Source organism: Colossoma macropomum, unplaced genomic scaffold, assembly GCF_904425465.1.
Source record: "Colossoma macropomum unplaced genomic scaffold, Colossoma_macropomum, whole genome shotgun sequence".
Taxonomy (NCBI): Eukaryota; Metazoa; Chordata; class Actinopteri; order Characiformes; family Serrasalmidae; genus Colossoma; species Colossoma macropomum.
Genome location: NW_023494807.1, coordinates 27,008,243 through 27,035,280, shown reverse-complemented (window position 1 = coordinate 27,035,280; position 27,038 = coordinate 27,008,243). Strand labels below are relative to the sequence as shown.

At 39.2% G+C, this 27,038-nt stretch overlaps 1 protein-coding gene across 1 annotated transcript in view; it reads left to right on the top strand.

Annotated features, from left to right (window-relative positions):
* Positions 1 to 27,038, top strand: part of LOC118797095 (MAGUK p55 subfamily member 7) — a 72,256-nt gene that overhangs the window by 34,768 nt on the left and 10,450 nt on the right. Inside the window, exons 12-15 of the mRNA XM_036556321.1 lie at positions 2,816 to 2,827; positions 3,048 to 3,086; positions 13,301 to 13,471; positions 21,316 to 21,396. Coding sequence (XP_036412214.1) covers positions 2,816 to 2,827; positions 3,048 to 3,086; positions 13,301 to 13,471; positions 21,316 to 21,396 — 303 coding nt within the window. The remainder of the gene's footprint in view (positions 1 to 2,815; positions 2,828 to 3,047; positions 3,087 to 13,300; positions 13,472 to 21,315; positions 21,397 to 27,038) is intronic.

Sequence of the window (27,038 nt, the reverse complement as noted above, 5' to 3'; positions counted from 1 at the left end):
CACTAATGTATCCTACTTATTTTCTTTGCACCTAGAAAAATAATGTATTTAAAATTCTTATATATTTGAATATTTAAAGAAACAACAGTGAAATTTGTATTTAATTTCTGATCCCAAATGACCAAGAGTAGCCAAAAACAATTGATTTTGTTCGTTAAACAAGCACACGTGATGTTATTGGTGGGAAGCACCAAAAACTGGTTGAGTGCTAATAGTGCCCCTTGTGGAGACTCCACTGCCTGCTAAACGTGAGTGAGTGAGTGAGTGAGTTACCTACTTAATTACTTAGTTAGTTAGTTAGTTACAAGTGAGGTCCATGAGGTGCTTCACATCTAAAAATGGAACACTTTTGTAAAATTTTGCTGATCCTAACGAGGGAAGTTTTTCTCTTCTTATCCCACAAAGACAGGACATTTGTACGAAACGAAAACAATCACACACACAGAGACTGAAATCTGGGACAAAACACAAGGTCACAGAAATGCCACCTGTTAAAGCTGAACCTCTGCTTTACCACTTTAACCGCCCCCTAAACAGCACGAACCGCGGTATGCTTTAGAAAACTCCAGGTGAAAACATGTCAAAGATGAATAGAGCTGGCTCCTAGAAAGCTGGTAATTTCCAAAAGCCACTGTTTTTGCTTTGCGCCAGTATGGTGGGTTTGAATGTCGATGGCCTGCTCTCTCTCTGTGACTGTGTCCTTAACTGAGGCCACGCAAACATGGTGTGAGCTTTTGCCTTCTACTATACCCAAGGTTCCCCTTTTTGCGACATAAAAGCATGTTCTTTCTCTTCCAAAATAATTTGGCTTTCTCTACTCTTTCCGTTTTTACGGCACATCCCTCACCAACCCTGCTATCATTACAATGTTTACATCCAAGAGGGCAGCAAAATTAAAGAGCAGCGATGCCCAGAGGTGTCTGGCTATGTTAAGCCAGTCCAGCCACTCTTACGTTCTGTGTCTGTGATGTTCCAAATATAGCCATTAAAAATGCCATCACAGATTATACAGCCAGCCTGATTGATGAGGTGCGTGGCATGTCATGTTTTCCATTTTTTTATGACAGATAGTACTGATGACCGAGTTCAAAGCCATATGAACTCAGTAAATGTTTTATGTATATTGTGTAAGTGTATATTGTGTTTATATCTCTGAAATGGTAACTTCATAAGAGAAGGAAAGTTTTGTTCTTAACTTTAATGTAAATTAATGTAATACGATTTTATTAACCTCTTATTCACCAAGGTATATTTTGGTTTTTCCTTCTGAATTTACGTGACCAAATTATTCAGTAACTGCATGAAATAAATGTTAATTTTTATTTGATTTATTTATTTATTTTTTTGTAAAAGTTCCCCTCAAATTAACAGAACATGTGTTTTATGATCACACATATTGCTATATGCTTACAATTTACTGCTGAAAGCCAAAAATCTTAGACGCTCTTTGTATTATTTTATGAAAATAATTTTTACAGAGCAGATCACTGAAGAGACGCCATCTGTTTATAGTTTACAGCCCAGATTTGTGGAAAAATGGGTCGACTTTCAGTACAATGTGAGTTCAGCTTCTTTTATTATAGGGGTTTAAAATTACATCACCCATCTATTTTACTGGAAAGAAGACAGTTACAGCTCTCATAAGACACCCACCTTTTGAATGTAGCTTATGAAATATGACAGTTATGAAGAATATGACGAAGTGCGTTTTGGAACCACCGGTGGTCTCAAGGAGTTGTAAAGGTTAACCTCATCTTGGACCCTTTTCTTGATCCATTTTTGAAATGTTCACACAATTTGGGGGGCAAGTGGCACTTTCAAGTGGTGTAAAAACAGATGGGAGAAAATTTAGAAGACATTGCTGTGTTTATCATGTACAGTACTGTGTACCCTATTTATTTATTTAATTTCCAGTCAAAACATCCATTAAACATTCATAAGTAAGCTTTTTCAGCGTTAGAAAACCAGTAGAAAACATTTTTTTGTTTAAACAAAAATTACACAAAGGCCTCAACAACTAAATATAAAATTATTTAGTATTTTGTGTGCCCACCTGTTGCATTTATAACAGCTTCCATTCTTTTCAGGAGGCTCGCTTTCAGTTTTTCAAAGAAGTTTTCCGAACTTCCAAAGTTCAGTCTTAGAAGCTGGTTTAGCACTTTTTGTTTCAGTAATTCCCAAACACATTCAGTGATGTTGAGGTCTGGACTCTGGGGTCAACCAGTTCATTGTTCTGAGGACTCCAGTAGCTTCTTTGTTTGATGTGTCTGTCTCCTTTTCTCAGTGAGGTTCTTCTTGACAGCTACACATCCTTTCAGACCCATAGCGCTGAGTCGTCTTCTCACAGTGGAAGGATGGACAGAAACACCTGTGGATGTTTTCAGATCTGAAGCAGCTTGATTTTCTCCTCTCTCTCAAAGATGCAAGCTTTAAGTGCTGTTTATCTGATGGGGGCAGTTTTGGTGGTATATGGGGTCTTGCACAGTTGTTAGGAGTCCTATTTTCTCAGTAGCTTTTAATCATTTTTTGAACTCCAGTTTTGGAAACTCCTATTTTTTTCACTTATTTTTCTCTGACTTTCTCCTTCCTTATGCAAGTGGATTAGCTTCTATCTAATCTCCTCAGAAATATCTCCTGAAAATTAATTCCTTTTTGACTGGAAATTAAAAACTCACACTTTTCACCGTTTTCACTTGCCTTACATGTGTAAAGCTTTTGATAAAGGATTCTCTCTCTCTCTCTCTCTCTCTCTCTCTCTCTCTTGCTTTCTGCCTCACTCTACACCCCCCCTTGCCCTCTCACTCACACTGAACAGACAATGAGGAAGGTAATCTTTTGTCCTTTCTTTGTACCATGGATCATTTGCTCACCTGTAATTTTTCACTATTTCAGGCTTAAAAGTTTATATCGTGAAAAAACAGTAACATAGAAATTTTCCCCCTTTCTCTTTCAACTGTGTAATTAAGGGTTACCTCACTCATATTTATCATTATTTAATTAAAAAGCACTCTTTCTTTTCTTTCTCTGTCCTTCTGTCACATCAGAAGCAGATGCAGACTATGGGGCCATAAGCGGAATACACATAGGTGAGGATTTGTGAAAATATCCACTTATATATTTGTACATTAATCTGCATATACATCTTTAGTTATTTGAGACTTGTTGAACTATTTTGTACTAAATTGCAGTAACAGATCTATTCTATTCAAATCTCATCTGTTAATATAGGCTTTTCTTTGTGACCAGTTATTTTTATTGTGTTTTCAGTAGAGCTGTCAAGTGATTAAATTAATGCTGTTAGTTGCATTATTTTATGTAATTAATTGTGACTAATCAGATCTGTATTATTTGCTCAACCTAAAGGAAAGCAGTGTATGTTGTTATAGCTATATGAGTGAACAAAATAAGCCTCATGAGAATTCAGTAACATAATTTTCATGTAAAGTCCACGATTGTAGACTCTCTACAATCTCTCTGTAGGCTACAATTATGGATTATATCATAGCAACATTCCTCATGCTGCAGCTGATTCCTGCACTGTTACAGATGGTTTGCTGAATTGAGGTAGAAAAATGTGTTAACCGTGTTAAAAGTGGTGTTAATAACTTTGACAGCCCTAATATTCTCACATATAGACTTAGGCCCAATCTCATTTCTTATTTTTACCCCCAGCCCTTGTTTTCAAGTGTCACCTTGCTTCTTGAACCTGAGTTATAAGGGATAGTGGTTGAAATCTTTTCTATGAAATGGGACACTCAAATAAAAAAGAGCATTACTTCATTAACAGCTACTAGCGCTGCTCTGTAGGTGACCCTGCCAGTCTACAGTGACAGCAGAGGAGGGTAAAGTTCAGCAACCTCACTGCTGGGCTTTAGTTATATTTAGGGAATCATATGCCTTCAAAGAGGGGGATGCAACAAATATTTTTTTATCGCCCACCCCTAATTTTTCAGTGATATGAAGCTGAAGTCGGCTATTCGCCAGCTTCTTGTTCGAATTCTCCCGTTCCACCTTAAATGGTGCAGCAGTTCTGGGCCTGGTAGCCCTAACACTCCACCCTACCCCTCTATCTCAACAAAAATATGGGACACCCTACCGCTAGGCGTGAACGAGAAAAGTGGTAGGGGCAAGAGGTGAAATGAGATTGGGCTTTGGCACACACTAAGACTAATACTAATACATGTGCAATAATAATAGTTTTATTATATTTGCAGATAGAATCCTTTGCCTGCAAACTTGAAATTAATAAATGTTTGATAATCTCTCTCATCAAACATATCCATCTCATGATACATTTGTACTTTTGGATCTGCTCCTACATTACTGTTCAAATAATGTTTATTCAAGGCTGGGGCCATTAGTTTTAGATTTACGCCGATCTGGTTTGTGCATTCATGTTAATTCATACTGCATTAATAGCCCCAGACTGGGTGTCTAGTACCGGCCCATGGGTGATAAAACCCATCAGTGAGCAGGAACAGGCTGAGTGAACATGCAAGCACCCAGGCTACTATATGAGTATACCAGAAACACGTCTCATTTTCTTTTCCATGGCAAGCGGGAGAGCGTCCCCTGCTTCAAACGTCAGCTTGTCCACAGCTAATCTCAGGGACAGACACAATGGCCAAAGCTTGCATCAATCCTGCTGCGACCCTTCAAGAAAACATGCTTAAGGCATTATGACCAGGTCGAGCTATGAAGGGCTCATTCTGCTGTAGGCCAAAAAGCTTGAGATTTATCGCAGCAATGGTTTAGCAACTATGTGATGGAAAATTGGATGCTTCAACATGGACCTGAGCTTTTGGTAGTGCTGGACGCGTTTTTGCGCAATTGTCGACATTCTTCAGTAAATCTATCCAGCAAAGCCTCCTCTGAAGCGCAGAGATGCTGTTCGTACGCCCTCACACAACGAGCCACGACCCAGAGCATTGTGGGATAGGAGAGGGGTCACGGAGTAGGGGATGGGTGAGATGTTTAAAAGTGAGGGAAACCTGGAAAAGGTATCAGCAAAAATCCCAATAAGATCCAGACATGGAAAACAGGGGCACATTAAAAAATAAGCTGTATTTACAAACCAGATTATTTAATCAGTATGCAGTCCCACAGGCGAGCGGGAGCCAAGACGCTAATGCATGGTTGAAACTCCAGATTGCTTTCCTATTTCTCCAGATCCTTTGGATGCTTTCAGTGTCAGGTAGCCACAGCATGTGTGCATTAGCAGACTCTGGTTATAAGGCAACCAAAGGGCTTCATTGACTAGATAATGGTTTTACCATACCAGCTCATGCAGTCGATCACGTATGATATCTCATACGTTCTATCTGTAGCTGGTGACGGATGATGTAGATGACCTACGTAATGAAGTTAAGTGCAGTACGCAGACCGTGAATTAAGGCATTTGATATCATTGCATTCTTCTTAGCAAGCCAGACTAGATTCCACGGGCTGGGATGTGGTGTCTGTCTCCACTGGTCCCGGACCTCTCAGCTAAATCACTGCTGCTGCTGATTTAATGGATCTCACATGAGTGGCTTCCTGCCATGGTGGGGACAAGAGGGTAGCAGGAAAGAGATCTCTCTCCCTCCGTCATGAAGTCTATCAGGTCTGCACTCTTGGTCCACTGAGGCTTACGATGAAGATTTCTTCTATAAAGCTTTCATGCTATGGAAAAGAGAGGCTCAACTATTTTCAGTCATCCCAGGATGAAGCCCTTTCTTTCTTTGTCTGCTTCTTTCTCCCTCTGAGATGCACTTGTTTTGTTCTTGTGCTCTGTTTTCAACCTCTGCGAGACCGAGATCCATCTTTATTTGCAGTACACAGTGAAAAAAAACAGCAGTGTCTGCCATTGTGTTGCATGTTGCTGTCAGTGCTATGATGGAAATGATTAACCGCCCAAGTAGCATCTGGTCAGTGGTCCTGTGGTGTTCCCGTTTAGTGATGGACACGTGAGAGGGTGGCTGAAAAGTTGTGTAGCAATAAAGCAATAAATACAGTCAGTAGTTGTGTTTGCAAACCTACAAAGTGCACCTTAAGTACTGTGCAAAAGTCAGAGACCACCCTCCGTTTATTTAATTTCCAGTAAAGAGGTCCATGAAGCACAAGCTAATCATTTTTCCAGAGATATTTTTCTGAGGAGATTAGATATGAGATAATCCGCTTGGATGTGGAAGGAGAAAGTCAAAGGAAAGAAGAAGGGTTTCCAAAACTGGAGTTCAAAAAATGATTAAACGAGAGAAAATGGGGTTCCTAACAACCATGCAAGACCTGGTAGACCACCAAAACTGACAGTACTTACAGCTTTCATCTTTGAGGGAGAGAGAGAGAGAAAATCAAGGCACACTTTTGCTTCAGACCTGAAAGCCCCAATCCCGTTTCACCCCTTGCCCCTACCAATTAGCCCTTAGCCCTCTGTTTTGCGCGCTCACGTCTACGGGTAGGGTGTTCTGATTCTTGTTGAGATAGAGGGGTAGGGTGAAGTGTTAGGGCTACATGACCCTCCAAACGGAGGTTTTTCAGAGGCACAACTCCAAACAGGGTGTTATGAGAAAAAAGAAAAACCGGCAAGATGGCTGTGTGAGCGACCAAAGAATCCCACAAATGTAAGTATTTTTTTCAGATGTTTTTTAACGATAACCATTATATTATCTTAGTTTAATGTCGTTTCAGTGTATTATGGTCGTTTTCTTCATAAAAAGCATAAAAATTTGCTAAGAGCATGCTAATGTCTCGGCAGCTAGCTAGCTAACTTTCCTGTTCCACCTTAAATAGTCCAGCAGTTCTGACGCCTGAAGTGCCAGAATGTAACTGCTGCACCATTTAAGGTGGAACGGGAAAATTCTAACAATAAGCTGGTGAATAGCTGACTTCAGCTTCGTATCACCAAAGAATTAGTGGTGGGTGATAATAAATAATTGTCTTATAGCCCCTCTTTAAAAGCATATGATGCCCTAAATGTAACTAAAGCCCAGCAGTGAGGTTGCTGAACTTTTCCCTTCTCTGCTGTCACTAAAGATGGGCTGGGTCGCCTACAGAGCACCACCAGTAGCTGTTAATGAAGCAATGTTTTTTTAATTTGAGAGTTGTCCCATTTCATAGGGCAAGATTTCAACCACTACCCCTTGTAACTCAGTTCCAAGGGGTTAGGGTGACACTCAAAAACAAGGGGTAGGGGTAAAAAGAAGAAATAGGATTGGGCCAAAATATCCACAGGTGTTTACTCATGTCAAAGAAGCTGTTGGTGATCTCAGAACAACGGACTGGCCACCCCAATATCTGTGTAATTTTATGTTAAATGTATTTCTTGTGCCTCAAGTCTTCATTTCTTCCACCATCTCCTTGTTCCATGTACACAAACTTTGTCACATCCAAGCCCATGTATCCATTTTGTAAGAAACCGTATCCAAAACACGAAAGTTCTTTTAGCACATAATGACAGAGAACAAGACAGTTTCACCCATGGACTCCTACAAGCGTCTTTACAGTAAGCCATAAGTCTGTACCCACAGCATGGATCATTCTTACCGCATCCTTGTGGTGAGTGCTCAGCTTTGGTGCAGCCCATGCGTGAAGCAGGCCTAAGCCTTGCCGTGTTCTGGTTGCACTGTTCTTGGAAAGTGGACATGTGACCAGAGCTGTCCTGGTCTCTGGAACAGGGTGTACTCAGGACTTCTAATCTCTAGATAGTAGGTCCTGACCAAGCTTTCATCATCATGTCACAATCACCATTCAGCAGCTGTAGTGAGGCTACGAGGCCTTGATCTATCCAAATGCTCAAACTTCATTAAATGGGGTAGAAATGTGTTGTAGAGCTCATTCACAGCACACTAACTAAAGTAATGAACGAAATTGTAACATAAATGGGGTTTTACCATTAGTTTAAGATTAAGCTTAATCCTGGAAATTGACCCCTTATGACATTTATAGAATGACAAAGCTGTAGCGCCACAGTAATGGCTAATTATAACATAGCTGACTGGACGCTGAGGTTGATATTGGAAAATGTCTCTTGTTGTTTCAAAAATGTTGTACAAATACATTTTGAGAGATATTGTCTGTATTATATTTGTTTTACTAATGTGCTGACTAGCATTGACCTGTTGGGTTTTCCTAATTAGTAGTTAGGATGAATCTTTAGAACACTAATCTGGCTAAAGAATAGGGTTGGCACAACTTTTGAAAGCTGACCGTAATGTGATAACAGTTCATGTTGACTAATCACTCATGACGTCATGAATAAAACCACAGGAGAAGGCAATGCTTTGCAACAAGTGACTTAAAAAATTTTGACTTCAAAAATCCAAACTCCACAGATCAGTAGAGTGTGATGGGCCCTTTCCATTGAGCCCTGGATCATATTGCTAGCCTTCGGAGAACTGAAGATACAGACCCCAGAATCTCACAACTTTGTATCTGACTTAGGCGCACCTTAGGCGGCCTTGCCGAGACACTAGCCCATTTAGATCACCGTTAACTCTGCGAAAAATAAGAGTAACTTCACAAGATTATAGGCCATTATATCTCCTCTCCAACGACACAACTTTTTATTGTAGTTTTCTGGAAACCAGAGATAATGACGTTCAGTATCTGATCTTTAAAGCACTGTAGATCGGCGGAGAAAGCTTAGAACGAAACCAAACTCTGCAGGTCCATGTTGTTAGAATCATAATCATGTGATCAGCAACTAGTTTGTGCAGCTACAACTAAAGAATGATTATTTTATGCAGTTTTTCTATTTCAAAACTCTTCATGTCAAAACCATGAACAGGTTTTTCTTGTTTGAGGTTCTAGAAACAAACTGCTTATTGAATGGGCCGATCACAACTAATTTTCTCTCATCTAGTCCTACCCAGGTGTTGACCACCTATAAAAAGGGGTCACATCTGAAGTTTCACTTGTTCACAACAGGCCCAGCACTGTGCTAGAGAGGACATTAGGTGTGATGTAGATGAGAACATGTGGCTAAATGATGCAGACCAGATAGATCAAGCATTTACTGCACTTTTTTGTATTGCTTTGCTAGATTTTGTAAAGTATTCTTTTACAGTCTGTTTTGTGAAGCTTTTCTGAGCTTTTGGGGAGAAATTTTACATGGTCCACCAAAGAATAGTAAACAATTTACACTATGAAACAAACTATAGAGCAAATAATTCTTTGGTACTTAGTAGATTTACATAAAATAGTAGATTTACCTTAGTGCCAACAGTCTTAGGTGATCGTGTTCTGGTATTGTGTTCAGAGGGTTCTTGTTGTTAGAATGTTGATGTTTTGATGTAGTGAGTTTACTTTGAGATGTTTTACGTTAGTTTGGTAAATGTAGAGCATTTGAGCCTAAAATGAACTGTTGTGTCGAGCTGCATGTTTCTGCTGAGAGGAGTATGAAGAGTTTTGAAAAAGTGATCTTGAAATTGAAAAATGCTTGATAGTGATTGTAAAAATAGAAAGTAAAGCAAACTGTTTTGGCCAGACACTTTGGGTGCTCACTTTTCTCTGTAAAATGAATGAACTGTAGATGGACATTGTGCTGGCTAGTTGACTTTGGAGCTAACATTCACTGTGCCACTTAACCAGCATGCTAAATTTGCCCAAAATAAGGCCTGAACGCATGTTTATAATAGGGTTCAAAGAGAACTGCAGAAAACTGTTTTTTAGGCTTGCATGTCTGGCTATACCAGGGGTCAGCAACATGCAGCTCTTTTACTTTTTAGGTAAGAATAAAATGATCCTCCTTTGCAGTAAAATAAAGCTCTGCTGATCGTTTCAACACAGTTTTAACAATGGATGGTCTTAAACTCTGGAGTTAATGTAGAACTGCTAATTCATCCTTTAACCCTGAAGGTTGGTGCGTAGACTGCTGGTCTCCATAGCAACGCAGACAAGAATCTGGCCTAGGTAGCAGCTAATGAAAAGACGAACATGGATAATTTGGAGACGAATGGACTTATTTGTATTTATAAGCACTCCAGCTGGTTTTCTTGATATGTTTAATCTGCAACGATAAACTGTTTAAAAAACCTAAAAAAAAAAAACAGCTAAAAAGTCGTGAAGCTTCTCGTTCGCCAGCTTCTTGTTCGAATTTTCCCGCTCCACCTTAAATGGTGCAGCAGTTACATTCTTTCGCCTCAGGCATCATTTAAGGTGGAACGGGAAGATTAGAACAAGAAGCTGGCGAGCGAGAAGCAACTTCAGCCTCATAAAAAGTCAAATGTTGAGAGAACTTCTATATTTGGGAAGATTTCCTGCTGGAGATGCGAGAAAGTTTAAAGCAGAGCAAAGTAAGCATTTTCGTATACATTACATTTGTTAGCCTATACTAACACATTGGCATATACGGAGACATATTTACAGCCAAAATGGTAAAATGGACATAAAATGTGTTTCATTTTTGCTGAAAGGACAAAATGGATCTTCTTAAGACCCCCCTGGGTTATACATTTATCGGATTTTTCTAATTGGCTTTGTGAAGATGTCCTTATACGGACGTCGTTGTTTTAAGTTCTTATACTACGAATCGAGGGACGTAGTGGAACACAGTAGTGGAACAACTTTTTTCTCCAGCCTTCTTGTCACAATGACTTTTTCACTGATTGTTATGAGTAGATCTCAAAGTGCTTTATGGCCTGTCTGACTGATTCCATGCAGCATATAACTAGTTTGAGCGTAGACCTGCTTTGAAAGGGCAACATGCCCCGCATTCCTACCACAGCAGATGTCAGAGCAGATTTAGACTTTTCTAATGCTTTTTACAAAGCTCCTGTATGCTTAGCCTTAAAAAAAGTTAGCGTCAAGCTATCAATTCACCCATATAAAATCCACTCAGATAAATCCAGGATTGTCTCGCAACCACAAGTTGCCCCCTAAAATAAAAAAAAAGAGAATTATTACCTGGAGACTCATGCTCAGAGGGAGGCTATCGGCCTGCACAAATAAAATTCATTTTTTGGGAACTGGTTTAATTATTTTCCTGTCAGGCCCTCCTAACGTCTGATTTATTTACACAGAAGCAGTCTGGCCTTGAGGCTGGTTATTACTCTCCTTGTGACAGAAATATCTGGAAAAGTTTAAGAGATTTGGTCAGATTCATATCAGTGTGGCCAATCAGACATGTATTTGTACTGGGGCTACTACAGCAAACGGCAGCTGCGAGAGTATGAGACACGCTCGACGTGTGTTTTCATCAGCGTTATGTTCAGGCCAGAATTCAGTGTTCCAAAAGCTGATATTTAGTAATAGCTTTGTGCTCTCTGTGAAGCATTTATGATTGTTAGTATAACCACGTAACTGCACATTTATTGCACAATGTATGCATGCTGCAGTGAGCATTTAATATTTATGCTCCTGGTGGGAAGTGTACTATAAGTCATGTCAATTATTTTTGAGACCACGGTTAAAAAAAAATAAGTATATAGCCTGATTCATTATCCTCTCCACAAAAAAACCACCCGTCAAACAGAAGACGCTGTTAGGAATGCAATACGCTCCTTGGTTCATATGTTGGTTTTAGAGCGTCTGATGTCTATATGTTCTGTTTATACCGCTGAGCTGGACATTTGCATCAACTTTATGAGTTTGGAGCGATCAGAAAGTCTCAGATGCAGCGCTTTAGCCCGCCTTAAGCAGCGCGCTTGTGGTTTTGTTATGTTGTGGAAAGTATTGGAACGATGTGACTTCTTTTTCCATTCCAAAACTCTTGACTCCTTTGAGCATACACAAGCATTTTGTACTCATTAATCATGGTGTGAAAAGCCAGAAGCAACATATCAAGTGTCCTTGCATGCGTCTGGTGGTTAAGAACTAGGATCTGTCACCATTAAACGGCAATCACTGTCTATACGTTAGATGTTTTATGGGTTGGTAGCTTCCTTATTCGGCTTCTGTGCGGTGCAGAGCCGTGAAATTTCTGCTAGGAACAAGATAAATATAGCTTGTGCCAGTCGATTTTGGCCTGACATCTTTAGTACACGACACAAGCGCACTGTCATCATATTAAAACCTCGTAACTCCATTTTTCCACCAAGGGGCCTTTATACTGCGTGAGGGTCGCTCTATAGAAACGTCCACTTTTCTGTCTCTCCATAGGTGTCACTGGTGTTACCGATCCTCATTGGCGTTACACATAAGGAAGGTAACACCAGAGACAGTAACACCAGTGACAAAATGGCTGCTACAGAGCATCAAACCACGTCGTCAATCATGGAATATCCACTAAAATATGTAATTTAATCCATTTATATTCTATTTTTTCACAATAACCTAAGAATAAAGTCGGTCACACCAGTGACTTCAGCTAAAAGCTTCATATGAAATCATGAGCTAAATGAGAAAATCTCTGATAACTGAAAGACACAGTGGAGTTACCATGTGCTTTTCTTCAAAGATCCTCAGAAAATAGGTAACAGGAAGTCAAGTGATGTCATCAGTGTGATTAGTATGTCATTTAATTCATATATTCCATAGTCATGTATAGATTATTGTAGTTAAAATTGCAGAAAAACGTGTTTTTTTCTTCAAAATATGGCCTCACCCTTTACACATGACTGTGGGGACAAGCACTTCTGTGGTGCCTGGAATTCTAGATAATTGATTTAAAAACCAATATAGCTAAATGAATGGCTTAAGAAGGTGTAACTGTTAAAATAACTTATTGTTTTATTTTGAAATATAAATAAATTGTAACCCTCACATGTTTTCCAAGTGTAATACATCTGTAATCGCTAGGGACACAAAAATGGACGTTTCTGTAGAATGACACGTTAACATTTCACCATGTTATAGTGGACCAATAGATATGGTCCAAAATTAGGAATAAAATTTCATTAGATTAACGTAATCATTACTTAAAGTTAAGAACATTGGGCCTCATTCACCAACCGTTCCTAAGAAGAAATTTCTTCTTAAAACACACAGTTTTCACGAAGATTCTGACGTTCAGCAGTGTTTTCTTATTTGGGATTTGATCTTAGGTAAGAACAGAACCTACACACACTCAAGAGCATAAAGGTGAGAACAAGAACACGTCATGAATCTGACGTAAACTTTCTCTTAGGACCTTTCTCGAGAGAAAACATTGCTGAATGAGGCCCATTTTTTCAATTTCAGTTTCTTTTAGTGTATCAATGTCCATAAATGTTCTACATCTCTGTGAAACTCATTCTTTATTCTCATAACTTTTATTTTCTATTTTATTTTTAGGACTTTTTTTGCATTTTTTTTAAAGCTGCTTCCTTGTGCCAACACCAGTTGCAAAAGTGCTATAAAAATACACTTGAATTGGATTGAATACAAATTCTACTCTTTCTTCCAGCTGGCTTGAGGAGAAGTTTTCGGCTAAGCCGGAAGGACCACAAGATCCATGATTCCCAAGCAAGATGGAGAAAGAGTGAGGTTCTAAGGGCCAGGAACATCCCCAGCTATCAGGAAGTGGTTCCTTACAACAGAAAGCCAGGAGAACCATACCGTCTAGTGCTTCTGGTTGGTGAGTTCACTACAGGCCAAGGGTTTAGGGGCATTTTGCTTTCTTTATTAGAAATTTTTCTTGTTGTTACTTTTCAGTTATTTTTTTCTTAATGCAAACATATACTAATCATTTGGTTATATTTGTCTTTAGCACTTAGCTTCATCCTTATCAGAGTGTCTTCCATGGTATGAAGAGCAGTAGGGCTGTAACAATTAATCGATACTATCGATTAATTCGTTACGATTATAATCGTAACACTGATTATAAAAAAATGTTGCCAATGAATCTTGTCATCACTAAGTTTGTCTTGATGATGTTTGTTCTCCCTGTTTACAAACCTTGAATGAAAGAGGCCAAACACAGATAGTGGAGACGGCAGTACACGGTCCTGCATGGTTAAATATGTAAAAAAATATGGGAACACTTCAGTATCATCTAACGACTCGCATGTGTGAAGATCTAGAGAAGCACACTGTTAGAAATAAAGGTTCTGTGCTGGTACATTTTTTGTTCATCAAGGTACAAACAGTGTAAATGTTCCCTCAAAGGTACAACAGTGGATTTAAGGTCCAGTTGTGAACCTTAAATAAGTTTTTTCCAGGTAAAAAGTACATATTTGTACCTTTTCATAACCGAATGTTTTAAAACAGAACAATAAAATAAAAGCCTGGAGACGAGACGGGGTGTGTGGAGTCAGTACGACTTAGAAAATATCATTTGAATGGATTATGGTACAGTTATGTTCCCTGACTAAAGATACTGAGATGTACCCTTGAGGGTCCCACCCAGGTGACAAGAGGGGTCCTGCCCCAGTGACAGTTTTTGAGTGCATGGTGAGCTATTGCTAAAACTATGGAAAAACTGTAGTCGAGTTCTCAGCTGTTTAGTGAGCTCTGTTTTAGTTTAGCAGATTAACCACTGTTGGCTGATAGGATATTTAGTTATTAACAGACTGCTGGCTTCAATTAAGCTATAATGAACTGATCAAGTCATAATGGAAATCATCGTTAGATGCAGTTCTAAAGAGCATGTATATGATATAATGATTTGACAGGTTTCTTTTGGTCCCAGAGGTGTTTTAAACACCTGAAAGTTTGCGTGCTGATGAGTGCTGACATCACAACGAGGGGATAAAATGTGGCCTTTGCCATTTTTCCCAAGGGAGCACTGTCTCTAATGCTGTCACAAATATTTGTGTGATATTGATTTCCTCTAAACCTGCTTTGGCTTTAACATGTTAAGTTACTGCAAATCAACAAAGAACACCTGCTCATTAAAATGCATTTCAAACATTTTGAAAAGTTAGTCCCCATATTTTTGACGGACGCCGTATGTGAATTTGACTGGAAATGCCTGTATACGTCTATGAATGTGTACCATAGAGATTCCGCCAACAAAGTTAGCTGAGAAGTTCTGAACGGTTAATGTCACGTTAGGGCTGGATTGGTTTTCAAACACTCTCCTTAATGCCACTTATATGAGTTTTGCGATTTTTACGACTTTGTAATTTTACAGCTTTAACTTTGTTGAGTTTATATGAGTTCTCCATGAGACCAGGTTGACCAGATTTGATGCCTTTCGGTGCCTTTAGTGTTTTGTGGTTTTAATAACAGTGCGTTCTACCCTCAGGGTCCATTGTGCTCATTTGTGTTTTATTTAACCTCGCTCTCCTCTGTGGTCTCTGCGCAGTAAAACCTAACGGCTCCTGAGCATCGTAGCAAAGCCTGGCTGTCCTCCATGGAATCTCGAACAAACATTTTTCAATTAAACCTCTCCTTCTTATCTGGCCTCTTATGATATTCTTTCCTTCGAGCTGACTACACTTTAGAGAGCAGCTTATGGATACTTTTACAGTCTAGAAAGTTGCAGTGAGACATGGCTCTGCAGTATGGATCTGTTTTCATTGCTCTGCCTGGACTGCACCTCGGGCCTGCAGAATGTTCTTCCTAATGGCATTTCAAATGGCAGGCTCCGAATGAACGGACAGGGAAGGCATGCTTGTCCTCTAAACATGAAGGCACCAGTCATTTCCCCTCAGTCAGCTCCCCTCACTGTTTTCCTTTGATATCATTTAAGTCTCCCATTGCCACAGTTTATCAGGTACAAGGACTTAGAAAATGGCCATAATGAAAAGTCCACCTCCCCTTGGGCAAACAGCACGAAAATGTGTCTTTGCAGACTTGATGTAATGAGAGCCCTGCTTTGCGCGTCGGTTTTGAATGTTCTAGCCTGAATGCCGTTTTGGAGAGGGAAGAACATTAATTAAGAAACAGTAATCATATCCCTCCACACTTTATTCAAGTGAGTGAAATAATTTTCGCATGAAATAAATTATGTTACATCAACACAATAATGGCCAAAAGCACAGTACTGTGCAAAAGACCACACTTTATTTATTTAATATCCAATCAGAAGCAGCACTTAAATACAAGCATTCATTTTTTAGCATCAGGGAAAAAGCAGGAAAAATATATTTAATGAAAAATTACACAGAAGCATTGACTTTTTTTAAAACACCTCCATTCTTTTCCGAAAACCTACTTTCAGTGTTTTTAAAGAAATCTGCAGGGATATTTTTCCACACCTCCAAAGTTCAGTCGTAGAAGTTGGTTGCATTTTCTGCTTTTCATGATCCAAGTAATCCCAAACGGAGGTCTGGACTCTGGGGTGGTCAGTCCATTGTCCAGCTTCTTTGTTTGATGTGTCTGTCTCCTTTTTTCAGTGAGGCTTCTTGAACAGCTACACATCCTTTCAGACCCATAGCACTGAGTTGTCTTCTCACAGTGGAAGGATGGACAGAAACACCTGTGGATGTTTTCAGATCTGAAGCAGCTTGATTTTCTCCTCTCTCCCAAAGACGAAAGCTTTAAGTGCTGTTTATCTGATGGGGGGAGTTTTGGTGGTCTACCAGGTCTTGCATGGTCCCATTTTCTCTGTAGCTTTTAATATTTTTTTGAACTCCACTCTCCAGTTCAAAAGCTTCCTTATGCGGGTGGATTATCTTATATCTGATATACTCAAAAATGTCTCCTGAAAATGAATAACTTGTACTTAAAGGTCTTTTTGACTGGTAACGAAATACAATGAGGTGGTCTCTGACTTTTGCACAGCACTGTGTGTTTTATATATGGCAGTAATGTTCATATTTATATCAAGTGCATTCAAACCATGTTTTTTCAGTGTAACTTCACTTTTGTAATAGAGTTATCATAGCTGTAAGTGCACAAAGTTATATTTAAAAAATGTGAATTAGTGCGTCCAAGCCCTTTCAATTCTCTCGGCTTGTTGAAATAAAAATGTGTCTCCGTGGCAAATTTAGGGAATTCATTCTTAGATTTATCAGAGGTGAGAACAGCAGCTGGCGAGGGGATGAGAGCAGATGTAAGCTTTATTTTGAGAAAAAAAAACAACAGAAAATGTACAGGAGCATACTAATCTCTCTTCCAGTGCTTGAAGGCCTTCAAGTGAGGCTTGACTTGGGCCGACCTGAGAGCCAAACTATTCAAGGACTGCATGGATTTATTTCAAAAAAGCTTCATCATCTCAGCAAGGTCAGACCCTGGAGTGTCTGCCATTGATATTTAGAGGAAACTGACCAAAAATGTTGCACATCTAAGGAACAAAACACCTGAGACAATGGATTCTTGGATTTGTCCATCCTTAAACAGTTTTCCAAAACAGTGAGGAGTCCACTACTGTCCAGTCAGAGCAGTAGATGTCTAAACCTTTTAAGCTGTTTTTCATGATATATTCCTTTAAGAAACAAACAAGACGTCCACAATCGCTTCAGCCCACCAAAGCAGTGTTAAACATCCCTCATCTACTCAAAATGAGCAGGTTGTTGTGCAAATTGCTAGTTTCGCTTTTCACGTATGTCATTGGCGGGGGTTTACGTTGGCCTCGGACACAGGGCATTAACTTCCAATTTGACCAGCTCTATGATCTCCGCTTGGGTAGGTGAGCGATTGAAGGGCATAACTGAGAAGACGGTACGGAATGAAAATATACTGGATCTTCCTAAATGTGTTTGCTCAAGGGACCACAGACAGAGCTTGCAAATACTTCGTAGCCCATCGTCCCCCAGGTTTGTTTGTTGGCTGGCTTCTGGTAGATCCACTGGTGTACGATGACACTGAGGGGGCAGGCAGCGGGCCCACACGAGGTCAAACAGGAAGAACTTAATCCGTTTAGTTCATCCCCTTGCTCATTTGTTTCAGTTGGTTGTTTTTTCTCCTTCTCCCCTTCATTCTGTAAAACCCATTTGCTGCTCAAAGCAAGATACGCTTGTCTCAAACCATTTCAGACATGATTACAATGGCAGGTATTCGTGGAATTCTGCTTAGGATCAACACGGTTGCTGTGACGCATGTGCAAATGGATTCTTACCAGAATATTCCAGTCGTTTTCACCTTAATCTGGATTACCTCACCTAATCTCAAAGTGTATGATTGATTACTGTTAACAATGCAGTTAATAGAAAGCCAGTGGGCAGCTGCTGAATTCGGTCAGTAAACGCTTGTGTGAAAAAACTTACGGTAACACTTTCTATGAATGTCACCTTTGTAAGCGTCTATAAACACATTCATAACATGTTATAATGCATTCATAAGGCATTATAAACATGGCTATAAATATTTATAAAAATGCATTATATGTTATAGCCATGTTTATTATGCATTATGAATTGTTAACATAATACATTATAAGTACTGTTCATAACAAGTTATAAGAGCTCATAAGTTGTATTTGTCTGCTCTAAGTAAAGTGAAGCGTACTGTACTAAAGCCTCCTCCAGTGTTAAGAGTGAGGCTTCAAGTTGAAGTATTTACTGAAGGATTTACTGAAACACTAAAACATACATAATAAAGCACATTACAGGCTTCAAATGTCAGAGTTTAAACTAGAGCTGCCATCAGTGTTTTACCCAATGTGGTCAATGTAGTCAATGTACACCACCGTTAGCTTGGTATTTGTCTTTACTTTGCAGTCTCCAAGCTGGGACTGACTTCTTTGGCACTGACATTATAACATGTTATTAACACTATTTATAATGCATTATATTAGCCATTCATAATGTATTATAAACATGGCTATAAAGTGTAATTCAGTGTAATTCATTTCTATACATGTTTATAATCATGTTTATAATGCCATATGAAGGCATTATAACATGTTAGAAATGTGTTTATAGATGCTTACAAAGGTGACATTCATAGAAAGTGTTACCAAACTTACTTCTATAAAACACTTTCATGAATTGCTGAGTCTAAGGTATTTATACACTGACGGTTCTTCTTTAGTAAAGAAAATGGTCCTATATAGAACCATGAAGACTCAAAGAACCCTTGGCATGCTTAAAGTGTTCTTTGCATCATGAAAGCATTCTTTAGATTGATGAATAATCTGCTGTAGATGTGCTTTTTGAAAAGGGTTCTATATAGCGCCAAACAGGGTTCTTCTGTTGTAACAAGCTTGACACCATAACAGTAGAAGAACCCATTTTGGTGCTATGTAGAACCCTTTTCAAAAAGGTTCTGTATACAACCATCTACAGCACATTCTTCATCAATCTGAAGCACCCTTTTAGAACGTTCTATATAAAACCATGAACACTCAAAGAGCCCTTTGCAATGTGAAAGGGTTCTTCTGACTGATGATTCTATATAGAATGTTTTTGAAAAGGTTCTATATAGCACCAAAAAGAGTTCTTCTATTGTGACAAACTTGACATCATAACAATAGAAGTTCCCTTTTTGGTCCTATGTAGAACCCTTTTCGAAAAGGTTCCATGTAGAACCAACTACAGCACATTCTCCCTCAATCTGAAGCACCCTTTCATGATGCAAGGAACCCTTTAATCATGCAAAGGGTTCTTTGAGTGTTTATGGTTCTAGGTAGAACCATTTTCTTTACTAAAGAACCCTTGAAGAACCATCATTTTTTCCCACTGTGTGTAAAGTGAGCTGTAATATTCACTCTTTGAAAGTTGGGACTATGTATGTTACCAGCATAGTTTTTACAACATCCATGGATACTAAAAAATCCTTAGGGAAAGCAAAAGGAACCAGAACTGCTTTTTGCTGTTTGGAAATGGTTTTGAATTCACATTATACAGTCACATATTTCAAACTCTGTTTTGCGGAATTCAGCAACTGCCCAGTGGCATCTATTATAAGTGAGTTTAGACTCAACTGGTTTTCTGTTCTTTCCGAAATACAGAGAAATTCATCACCATTATTGTCTGTGGTAACTGACAGAATGATACAAATATGTCAGATAGAAATTAGATTAAAAAAAAAACACTGGAGTTTTCCTTTAAATATGATCCCAAAGAACTCATCATGTCTTTTGCATATCACGGACCCTCAGCTCGAGTCTTTGTTGAACGGGTATCAGACAGATCCTTCATCCCCGCCACAGTAATATAGCTTTTCCTTCTGGGAGTGTGCAGGCCAGGGCAGAGACTGGGTCTGTGTTGTGGAGGCGCGCGAGCGGCGGGAGCCATAGACTGAAATCAATACAGCATTACCCCATCGGGCGTACACTCACGCCCCGCTAATGTAAACTGCAGATGCCTTCTGGGATAAAGAACCACTTCATAGGCCGGGTAGTCTATGAACACAGAGTGCAGTGCATGTCTGCACTAATTTTGCACATCAAAAAGCGCTTACAAGTGGGAGCTGCTCTGCAGCAGTTTGTCTTAGCCGTCACCACCGGGGCTGAAGCCTTGTACACGGACTCGTCATGAAGGCGCGAATGTTTACGGCAGAATCATGAGTATGATGACTAAAAGGTGATGGAAATATAAATAGTGAAAGTGGAGATTTAGATAAGCTTGTGTTTATAATGGCACACAGTATGTAATGGTCTTTTCAGTAGTGATTCTGTAGTGATTTGACTAATGAGGGATTTTTGTGTGGGTGCAAGTGCGTTTGGAGGTTTTCCTACAGTCAAAACAGCCATTACAACTACAGCACCGCAAGTCATTTTTCAGGAGATACCCTTGAGAGGATTAGATATAAGATAATTCACTCGGAATAAGGAATTATTACATAAGGAAGAAGACAGTCTAAGGAGTTTTCAAAACTGGAGTTCAAAAATTATTGAAAGTTACGGAGGAAATGGGACATCCAACAACTGTGCAAGACCTGTTAGGCATCAAAACTGCCCCCATGAGATAAACAGCACTTAAAGCTTTGATCTCTGAGAGAGAGGAGAAAATCAAGCTGCTTCAGATCTGAAAACATCCACAGGTGTTTCTGTCCATCCTTCCACTGTGAGAAGACGACTCAGCGCTATGGGTCTGAAAGGATGTGTAGCTGTCAAGAAGCCTCACTGAGAAAAGGAGATTGGACTGACAATGCACTGACCACCACCCCAGAGTCCAGACCTCAACATCACTGAATGTGTTTGGGATTACTTGTAACATGAGAAGCAGTAAGACTGAACTTCAGAGGTGTGGAAAAATATTCCTGCAGGTTCTGTTTGAGAACCTAAAAATGGAAGCAGTAATAAAGAGTGGACAAATTAATATATATATATATTAGTTTTTTTGCAGTTTTTCAGTTTTTGACATAATATGAAAATGCCTTTTGCCCTTTACATTGTGTGTAAATCTCATGATGAATGGACCAAAAGAAACGGCCCAAAATGACTTGGAAAAATGTTTGGTCCCATTGGCTTACATTAAAAGTAAAGTAGTTTATTTCCTTCTCCTGTAAAGTTATCATTTTGGAGATACCAGGTTTTCTTCCGACAATAGCTACATATATATACATGCATGAAACACACTGTAGCATATGGAACATTTGTGTGATCCCACTGACTGTGTGTGTGTGTGTGTCTGTCTGTCTGTCTGATAGGGCCCAGTGGGGTGGGTGTGAGTGAGCTGAAAAGAAAGCTGCTGCTCTCTGATCCAGAACACTTTGGTGTGCCTGTACCACGTGAGTTCTCTTTACTCCTTACTCTACGGCCGATTCACACTTTCATGTAAATGTTTTTTTTTTGTCTTCAATGTCTGTTGTTTATTTATCTGTATTTCTCTAATGGTAGATAACAATGTTACTTCAGCAAACACTCTTTTTAATTTATAGTCCCCCACTATAAATGTGCTTTTTTGAAGTAAAAGAGTTTGATGTACTAAGCAAACGTCAAAGCTTCTGAAGTGGAAACAGTAAAAGCTGCAAAAACAGCCTGTCTTGTATTTATCATGGTTAATTATCATTAACACTTTTACATAAAACTGTCCATTCAGCCTACAGCAGTTTAACCCCACCCATTCATGCTGAAGTGATGCAGAGTGAGGTTCATGCAGACAGTATGTAGTTCCTGTCGGGATCAATGTAGCCTTCCAAAGTGTCTATATATCCAAAGGAGCAGCTAAAATGATTTATTCTGACATCCCTGAGGATTTCAGTCTGAATCAGTTTATTCTGTACATTTTAGCCTGGGTTGCTTTTTGAATGCAGTATGCCTCTGTTCACTTGTGAAAGGGTCAGCCGATCAGAACAGGGTCATTTACATGTATCAATGTTAAAAACACAGAAAACGTCCGTTTAATTCTGAGAGACAAGGAAAGGTTGGAAAATGTTCATGTAGAATCAATTATGAAATATTCTGGTACATAAACCCACTCAAACAAAAGGAGATTTTCTCTTTATATTTTCAGTAATCATTTCCCAAAATCTCTCCGCCTCAGAATCTTTTTATTCACCAAGTACAAAATGTGCAATAAATATTTTTCTGTGTGGGTGTAGCATGGATTAAGCTTAATTAAACGTATTAAATCCCTTCTACAGAGCAGCAGTACTGCCAGTATAGCAAAGCCCCCCACACACGTCCATGGGTGTGTATGAAGCCTGCCACATGTGTGATTCAGTCTAGCAGCCACACTGCACTGCTGGAGTAGAACAGCAAGCACTCAGCCTTAATCACTAAAGTGCCAAAACAGACATCTGGCTGGTACATCATCAAACAATATGTGAGGGAGAGAATGTCTGTCCTTTATTCAGCACCCTTCACCAGTGAAGCTTACTGCATCCTCTGTGGGCCCTAACACAGATACACCTGGCACAGCTGAGAATCAAAAACCGGTATTCCAGATGTAGCGCGCAGCTGTGCAGATCAGAGCAGCTGCTGATAACCACAGAAGTCATAATTATCGGCAGCAGTATCGAAAGCATGGTGTGTCTTATACTAACCAGTATACTAATTAATTACTCATAGCTTGTTAAAACAAGCAGAGACATTTTGTGGAAAATGTAGACACTAAACTTTCAGTCCATATCACATTTGAGTTTGTAAGTGGGAGATTTTTTAGATTATTTAAATTTAGTGAAAATGTCATAGAAGGAGAAACCATCCTTCATATTTTTGCCATGTTTTTGACTTTTTTTTTGTATTTAAAACAAAAGGAAGAATATAAATATAATTCATTGCTTAACTAACAAAGTTATGCAGTTACATCTAAATAATTTCACAAATGAATGTTTAGCGAAACAACAATAATGACTCTAGGCATGTAACTGTTAACCAAGTGTATCCCTGAATGCATTTACATGCACATAACTGCAGAAAATCAGATTTTGGCAATATGTGATCAACATGTTAACAAGCACTTAATAATCTGGGGCCGTATTATAGAAACTTTGTATCATTTTATCTTAACTTTGATCTATCTGACAGGTCAAGACAAGATTTTTTCACAAATGTGTATTACAGAAGCAAATCTTATCTTGATTTAGACATCTTATCTTACAGCATATTTTCTTAAATTAGAAAATCTTAACTTACTCGATCGAAGTTGACAATCAGCTGTCATGTCTGTTAATAAACATAAACACCTAATCAAAATAATCAAGTTAGATAGCCAGACAGCAAACTTCCATTACAGATGGAAAAAAGGTCAAACAAAACTAAAGCGCAATAAACTTGAAGTTCAGAATATTGTGACTGTTTATCAGAGTCGCCGTTCTCCAGTTTCAGTTTCATTTGCCAAACGCTTTAGCCGAGCGCGCTAACGTTATTCTCCTAATAAACAGACACCCGTTCAGCTCTGTCTCCTCATTATTCACCACCATCACTGTAATATTTTATCTGACCAGTTTTCATCAACATAAACACCTGAAGGTAATAAGAGGGGACAGTGGAGATCGAGTCTGCAGTGTCTGGGGCTTTAAAAATGCTGTTAGAAAAACTCTATTATGCCTGTCACTGCATAAAATGATAGAAACACATGTTAAGACAGGATTTAAGACACCTTTGGGGTCGCCTTAAAGTTAGGACAGAATTTAGGATATTTATCAAGTTAGGATGTTTCTGTAATATTGTTTTGTAATCTGGAGTTAATGGATAACTATGAACTTAAGAGCTGTTGTTCTGTAATAGCCTCTGATCCTAAATTCGGTCCTAACTGAGGTTGTCATGGTGACTAAGCAGATTAGATAAGATTTTAGACTTAAGACGTTTCTGTAATATGGCACCCGATGAACAACATCTCTATATGAGTCACTAAAGAATCAGATTTCTTTCTGACTACATTAGTGACCAGCCCATAATCTCACCAAAGCGCAGCATGTGACCTGAAAAAGTCAAACTTCTTGCTGCAGTTATCTTTTTACTGTTATATACTTATTTGGAAGGTTATTTGGTTCCAAATTGCACTGAATGCAGTCATTTATCTGCATTTTGCAGTTGCAGCATAATAAGTGTTTACTGCTTTGCAGGAAGCTCCTCTTTAGCTGGCTCTGTTTGCACAGACATGCAGAACAAAAGAAATTAGATTAAGGGTATACATGTGCTGAACATTTCAGTTCTCTTGTAATCAGATAACGGCTTTAATACAATAAAAAAAAATCTATTCTATGCTATGCTATTTACATGACCACTTCAATAATTGAATAACTGCAAAAACCCAACAGTGGTCATATTATTTGTGTGCATGTAAACACACTCCTAATGGGGGAGCCACATTTTTCTCCTAAAACTAAAAATCAAGCTATTCTTTCCCTAATCTCAGCCTTAGATGCCTCGCCCATGAAGTGTCTGATATCTTTAGGAAGCTAAGCTGACCACAACTATCGGTACTACACATCACATATATATGATGTTCCATGGTTGGTTATTTTGCACATCAGTCAAACGGCCCTTTCCTGTCAAAGTAGGTGGTTCTTACTCACGTTAAGTGATAAAACGCACTGGATTCTCTGACATTAGGAAGAAGTTTGACTTGCGATAGGGTTGCATTTCTGTACACTAGTCCACTAATAAATCTACTAGTCAACACTATGGGCAGCAGGCGACTAGATGAGCACAGTGGCTGAAATACAGTGGTGGTAAAACTGCTCTTGTGTGAAACATGCAGTGAAAAGGCAGGAGGAGAGAACAGAAATCAGCCTTTTCTGCTAAACATCACACTATTTAAAACAAAATGAAACAAATTCCACTGCAAGCATGCGCTGAAATAGGCTCGTAAACCAGTCCAGGTAGGTTTTAAGAACCACAGTGGGAAAGGGCCTTTTGACTGACATGCAAAACAACCAATCAAGAATGTTTAGCACATGTGCAGTGAAAACAAACAAGCTTTGTGAGACGACTCTTTCCCAACTCTCTTATAAATACTTACAAATTAAGTATATTTCTAGGGTTTTGTATCCTCCAGAAGTGTATCTATAAATCCACACTCATGCCTACAGCTGCTGCCATGAAGAACTGTACACCTAAAGAGCGGACTCAGCTTTTCACTGCCAGTCTGCATGTCAAAGAGAGAGAGAGAGAGAGAGAGAGAGAGAGAGACTGGGAGGGGGAATCAAGGCCTCTCACAGCCTGATTGTCAGTGTGGAGTGATGGAGGCCCGAATTTTTCTCCCCATGCTGGACGCCTGCCATCCTCCTGCCCCCGGCTGATGCTTTGGCCGGCCCGTCTCTCTCCCCCCTGCAAGCTCCGACTGACAGCTTGCCATATTTCTGACCACACTACAAAACTCCACACTGTAGCAAAACGGGGTGAGGGGCTTTACTCACTCTGACAAACACATTTATTTGATTTACACGTTTCAAGCCGTGAGCGCTAGAATTGTCCAGTTAGGTGGAGGCCTTGATTTAACGTCAACACAAGCTGGTTTCTGTATGTGACAGTTACGGCTAACAACGGAAAACGTATAACCCACAAAAGATAAACAGCCGTGTTGCCATTGTTGTTTTTTTTTCGGAGAGCCATACAGCGGAGGCTAATGTTTCAGACTGCTCTCCCTGAAGACACATAAGGCCTTGTCAAACTCCACCATTGACTCCACCGTGGTAATATATACTCTGCCTATCTGAAGTCTGAACATTGCTTGCCTGCTTTTGAACTTCTGCTTTGTTGCCTTTCAATTAGGCAAGAAAGAATCCTTACAAAGTTTTTGCTAGTATAAAGCTGCTATATGCTAATCCTTTGGATATGTTTAGCTACAATACTCGGCTTACATTTTTTTTGGATAGAAAAGGAGGGTTTGCTGAAATAACTTTTGTTAAAGCCACATGATGAAACTCGTTTCGCCCAAAGGTGCTTTAAATATATGAAAGGTTTGAGTGATGATGAGTGGTGATGTCACAACAAGGGGATAAATGCAAAGCCTTTGGCTTTACTCCCAATGTAGCACTGTCACAGTACCACGATAACACTTTTTCCCTTCTGATATGGAAAGCTTATACTGAAATATCTGCCAATACCGAGTATGGATACAAACTCTATCTATCCACATAGGTGCCTATAAATCTTGATATTTTATGCAATTTCACTTTTTCTGTTCCGATACAGAAACCCTATACTGAGTAGATACTAACACTCTTTATCCAAATAGGTGCCTATTAATCTTAATATTTATACCATTACACCTGTTAAAAGTTATGAATATCAAAAATAAAACACAGTAAGCTAAATGGCTTTGACTAAATGGCTTTGACTAAATGGCTTTTATTGGTTGGACGTCTTCACATTTGAATGATTTTAGAGCTACGAAACGTTGCTGTGCTCTTTAACATGGTTTATCTTAAATGCTCAATTAAATTTGTGTTGAAATCCTTGCTGGTTGTCCCTCGAAATATTGGCGTTACAGATTTTGCAATGTTTTTTTCTTCTGCTTGCCTTGAATGTGAAGTAATTTCAACAATATCTCACCACCGACATGTTGCTTACTCCAGTTAAGCAGTTCCTTATGTAAGATTTTTTAGTAGCATTACTGAGTCAGGCCGAAAAAAAACAGCTAAAATATGATGTGTGTGTGTGAGCTGCTGCAAGCCACCCTGTAAAGCCTGAGATAAACATTTAAAAGTCAGAGGCGTCGGGTCGGGAGTTTTTCAGAACCTGTCATACGTCTTTACAAATTAACATCACACATAGTCTCAAAAAGAAGGTCTGTCTCAATGTTTAGGCCTCAAATGTAAAACGAACATTATACTGAAGAGGATATGATTAAAGGTTTTAATACAGTTTTCTATGCATTCTTTTTCAACACACTTACAATTATCCGATTCATCCATTCGGGGAAGCAATTCATCCACTCGGGGAAGGGGTCCAAAGCACAGCACACAAGTGGTTCCCCTGC